Raw genomic sequence first — 5000 nt, forward strand, 5'->3', positions numbered from 1 at the left:
TCTGTTTCAGGCACTGTTCCTTTATAGCCGTATAAGTTTCACCACCCGGTAGAACATTCCAATTTTGTTGACATTCCGTTGTCGTTGTACCAGACTCGACACAGGATTCTTGCTGTTGCTGTTGCTGTTGCTGCTGTTGATTTTTGTGTTTTCGATCATCCTTGTGTTTCTTCTTATGTTTCACCTTATGCTTGCGACGATGATAAAGCAAAGGATCGTAGCTTGTGTTATATCTATAAAATAGAAATCTTTTCTTACTGTCTGATCTCAATGATCAAGATCGTGATATGCGTGAGAGTTACTTTAACGTACCGTGGAGAACCATTACAAGGTGATCTGGCCGGTGAGACACCACCGCCCAACATTTTCCTTCTTGCTTCCTTCTTAGCTTTCTTCAATGCTCTTTTCGCAGCCTTAGCACTGGCGTCCTTTACACCCTGCTTCTGCGGATCTATCTGTTCTTGCCCATCGTCCTCAACATCCTCGCAATAATCATAACCATTATCGAAATTCCTTGGTAATTCCAAAGGATCTCGATCGGTTTCAGCTTGCACGTCGTCCGGATCATCGGTCTCCTGCTCGTATTCTGGGTCTTGAATTTTCGAAGGTATCTTCAATACGGTACCCTCTCCTTGAGCACCGAAAGAAATCTTGATAATAGGTGTGGTCCTGGTAGTTCTCGTTGGATCCTCGAACACAGACTCATCCCAAAGATCCTCCATAGAACCAACTGATCTTTTTTTCCTTGGTACTCGACCGATCCTCGGTCTCATCGTCGAATCAGCCGCAGCCAAGGTCTTCTTATCCTCTTCTTCAGGCACCTTCGCACTCTCCACCGAGGAGCTACTCAATCTTCTCGGTGTTGCGCAATAAGCCATCGAAGGATTACTATCGCAATCCGTAGACTCAACTCGATCCTCTGGACGCGTTAGGGTATTCCTGCTCGAATCATCAGCCTCGCTGCTGCTACTCCAATAAGTAGATGGTACTCCTGTTGGCAGTTCTACCTTACCTACGAAATCAGGTCACGATATCAATTTCTATGAGACGCCTACGAGAGACTCTATCGGGTGAATGTGTGTGTGTTTTTGTTTTTTCGAATCTATCGTAAGAGACTCTTTGAGGACTCACCAGGTCCATGCATAGCGTTGCTGATCTCGTTCGGTTGTAATCTTGAAAGTTTTGGTATCAAAGAAGATGGGCCAAGCTTCGAAGAGTCAGGACTCGACGAGGACGTCGCTGGTTTCATCACCGTTGTCATCATCGTCGTTGTCGCCGTCGCCGTCGCCGTCGCCGTCACCGTCGCAGTCATCGTCGTATTCGTATTTTCCGAAAAGAATGCCCTTTGATTCTTTTGCGGTTGCTGACTACAACGTTGACGATCGCTTCTCCTCGTAGGTACACTTGATTGCTGTTGATGAGTTTGTTGCTGTTGATGATGTGAATGTTGTTGAGTTTGTTGCTGTTGTTGTTGTTGCTGCTGCTGCTGCTGTTGTTGTTGTTGCTGTTGTTGCTGCTGCTGCTGTTGTTCCTCATCATGCTTTCGTTTACGGCTTACGTCGACGTTCTCGCTATTCTCATTACAAATCGAACGACACTTGCTACAGAGAACTTGACGGGGCCTAAGCCTGACCGTTGGCCGTGCGTTTTTATATCTAGCTGGTGGATTTATGCTCCTACGTAAGTCGACCTTAGTCGGACCGCTCGTGTTTTTCCTATCTTGGAAATAACTGAACCGTGCCGCGATCGTCGCCAACTTGTCGCCGTCAGGATCCGGTACCGGTTCCGGAGGTTGAACGCCACAGGGAAGACCCCTGGAAAATTTCAACAAATATTCTAACTTTCTTTCCCATCTCTTTTCGTTTAATCGATAATATCAATTCTCTTACGTGAAGAAATTATTAATGACTATATAATTAATCACTTTTCAATTATAAAAATAAATCATTCTCAAAATCATCGTCGACGAAATAATTGATATAGATAATGAAAACGTATTTGTTAAATAAAGATATTTTATTAATATCGAAAATGAAAATTATAAAAAGTTTATCGATGAGACGATATAAATAGAAATTATCGATGTTGAAAATTTATAATTGTAAAAGAGATAGAGAGAGAGAGAGAGAGAGAGAGAGAGAGAGAGAGAGAGAGAGAGAGAACAAAAAAAAGAGAGAGAGGTAGAGAGATAGAGAGATAAATTTTGTAACGAGTCTGATGTACAATACAAGCGGAAGGAATTCCGTTATCGCTTAATCGCCCGTTTCGGAGCCCCAATATTGATTTGCGAAATCAGGGTTGGTCCGACGAAGCGTCGATAAAGTGCTCGTCATTAGCTTTATCCGCGAATTAACGTCGATCGCAGATGCGTGAGTTCGCATTTTTTAAATTAACTCCGTTTTTATACGAGCACATTCGGGCCATTTATCTACGTTGATATACAGGGTGACATAATAAAATTAAGAAAAGAAAAAAATATTTCTTTTTATTATTATTATTATTATTATTATTATTATTATTATTATTATTATTATTATTTTTATCATAGTTTTTTTTTTTAAATATCACGCGATCTAAAAAGCGTTCAAACCTTTTTCAAACCATTCGATAATATTCTCTAACTTACATTGTTGAGATACGAAGATGATCCAAAGATAATAATCTTTTTCTTTTCTTTTCTTTTTTTTTCTTCTTTTCTTTTCTTTTTTTTTTCTTCTTTTTTAATAATTTTTAATAGCTACCACGTTAATGACAAAATTATTTAAAATGTAAATGTGAACGAAAACAAATTTCTAAATAAGAATGAAAGACGACCATTCACTTTGACCTCCGTGATAATATATATTTCGAAATTATATTTCATTTATAATCGGGTCGATATCGATAATAAGTAAGTAACTTCAAACTAGCATATTAGAATGTAGTCAAATTTTCGATGTAACTTAGAAACTTTTGATATGGAAGTATTCTACATGATATTCATTCTAAACTTCCTTCTCGGATTTGTCTAAAATAACTCGTGAATTTGAAATTCACGTAAGATCAAGAAAGATCAAAATAAAAATCTCCATCCACTAACTCCTCCAAGAAAAAAGAAAAAGAACGATTAACATTAATCAAACTATAAAGAAATATCAGAACGCTATTAGTATGACTAACACTTTAGTAAGACAAACAAAATTTCAAATAAATATATTACCTACCAAAAGAGAACTTACTGATACATTTACTTAAGCGCGGATGTTACAACATTGATTTGCATAAAAAAAAAAGGAAGGAAAAAAAAATAGCTGATTACAATTTTTAAGTAAAACGCTTGTTCGACGATGCGTTAAAACTTGAAAAAAATCGTTTGAACGATCTACAAGAAAAAATATAAATATATTTCGATAAATAAACCGTCTTATGAGATGGTACCATTGTTTTGTTAGTATGGTTTCGTAATAGTGAAAAACGTCTGCGTAATGCCGAGATTCTGTGTTCGCGCGAACCACAAGAGATTATTGGGCAACGTGGTGAACATATACATACCCACATAGCACACACGCGTGAACACATACATATACATACTATATAGATACATAACGATGCACACATCCATTTTATTCGGTCGGGTTTCGCATATGTGCAAGTATATATATATGTTGTATATACATGTGTTTGTGTGCGTGTATATATATATATATATATATATATATATATATATATGTAATAAGCATGCATCTATATATAATATATGTACATATGTATACATACACAGCTACAGATACAGGACAGGAACAGAACAGAACAGAACAGACAACCACAACGACGTATTGATTCTAGAGGGCGGACAATGAACGACAGCCTCAACTCAGTGTATATCTATTAATATTTTTCAACTTTTCCTTCATCTTTCCTGCAAGTAACTTGTTCGGATAACTTGGTAAACAAATTTTGAGAAAATTCATTTAAGAACAATACGATACAATTTTCAAGTTTCCAAAGAAATAAGAAAAGAGAAACAAATATGTGTATGTGTAAGGATGTGTATGTATTTGCCTATTATATATATATTTGTGCTATATATATATATATATATATATATATATATATATATATATATATATATAGTACTACACAACACACACACACACACAGAGAGAGAAAGAGAGAGAGACACACATAATTGCATCAACGTATGTCACGTTTCCAGAAAATTACCTAACTTTCCGTGATCTCTCAAAACACCTACGTACGTTGTTATCTTATACATTACCCGTATCTGTCGTGAACAGCTGACGCGTCCCCTCTCTCTGTCCGTCTATCTGTCTATCTGTCTGTCTGTCTGTCTGTCTGTCTTTCTCTATCTCTTTCTCTGATATTACAAATGTTTGTGAACTTGCACGAGCATACTACTTACTTCAAAAAGGACAGACATTTAATGTCAAGAAAGAAGATATCCTAACAGAAATGATTCGTTTCGTTTTCTAACTGGCGCCATATGTCACGTGATACATATAATAACTAAACGAAGAAAAAATGGCGACAATTCTGCAAACGGCCATTTTTAAATACCATGAAAAACCATCGTCAAAATTTTACATTGAAAATATTTAGAGTAGATAAGACACTCGAAACTGTACATTAAAACACAGTTTAGACAACGATGATCACGATGATGATAATGATGATGAAATTCATATTTTTTATTTCTATTATGAAAAATAACGATTTTCTTTTAACAATTCATCCTGTAAGATACATAAGAGATAATCTTTGTTTTGATTGCAAAGAACGAATGTGGTTTTCGTTTATTGTTTACATATATGTATGTGTATGTGTGGCCTGGTATCTTAGAACGTTCTCATTTCCCAGGGCTCCCAGCTACGTTCCAGGGTATAAGCCAGTAGCGTACCGTTGTGAAGAGTAATTAAGGGACGCGCAATTACGGACACTATGTCCCGAAATGAGTAATGAGTTTTCAGGCTGGTGTTACGGCTGAGATAGCGCGAAACGAA

General features: G+C 36.8%; 1 protein-coding gene across 1 annotated transcript in view; it reads right to left on the reverse strand.

Moving 5' to 3' along the window:
• Positions 1–5000, reverse strand: part of LOC118443635 (uncharacterized) — a 23568-nt gene that overhangs the window by 1567 nt on the left and 17001 nt on the right. Inside the window, exons 2-4 of the mRNA XM_035870902.2 lie at positions 1132–1814; positions 313–1012; positions 1–233 (exon numbers count right to left, since the gene is read on the reverse strand). The exon at positions 1–233 is cut by the window's left edge and continues 299 nt beyond it. Coding sequence (XP_035726795.2) covers positions 1–233; positions 313–1012; positions 1132–1814 — 1616 coding nt within the window. The remainder of the gene's footprint in view (positions 234–312; positions 1013–1131; positions 1815–5000) is intronic.

This window comes from Vespa mandarinia, chromosome 2 (genome assembly GCF_050613455.1).
Source record: "Vespa mandarinia isolate Hongniang chromosome 2, ASM5061345v1, whole genome shotgun sequence".
Lineage (NCBI taxonomy): Eukaryota > Metazoa > Arthropoda > Insecta > Hymenoptera > Vespidae > Vespa > Vespa mandarinia.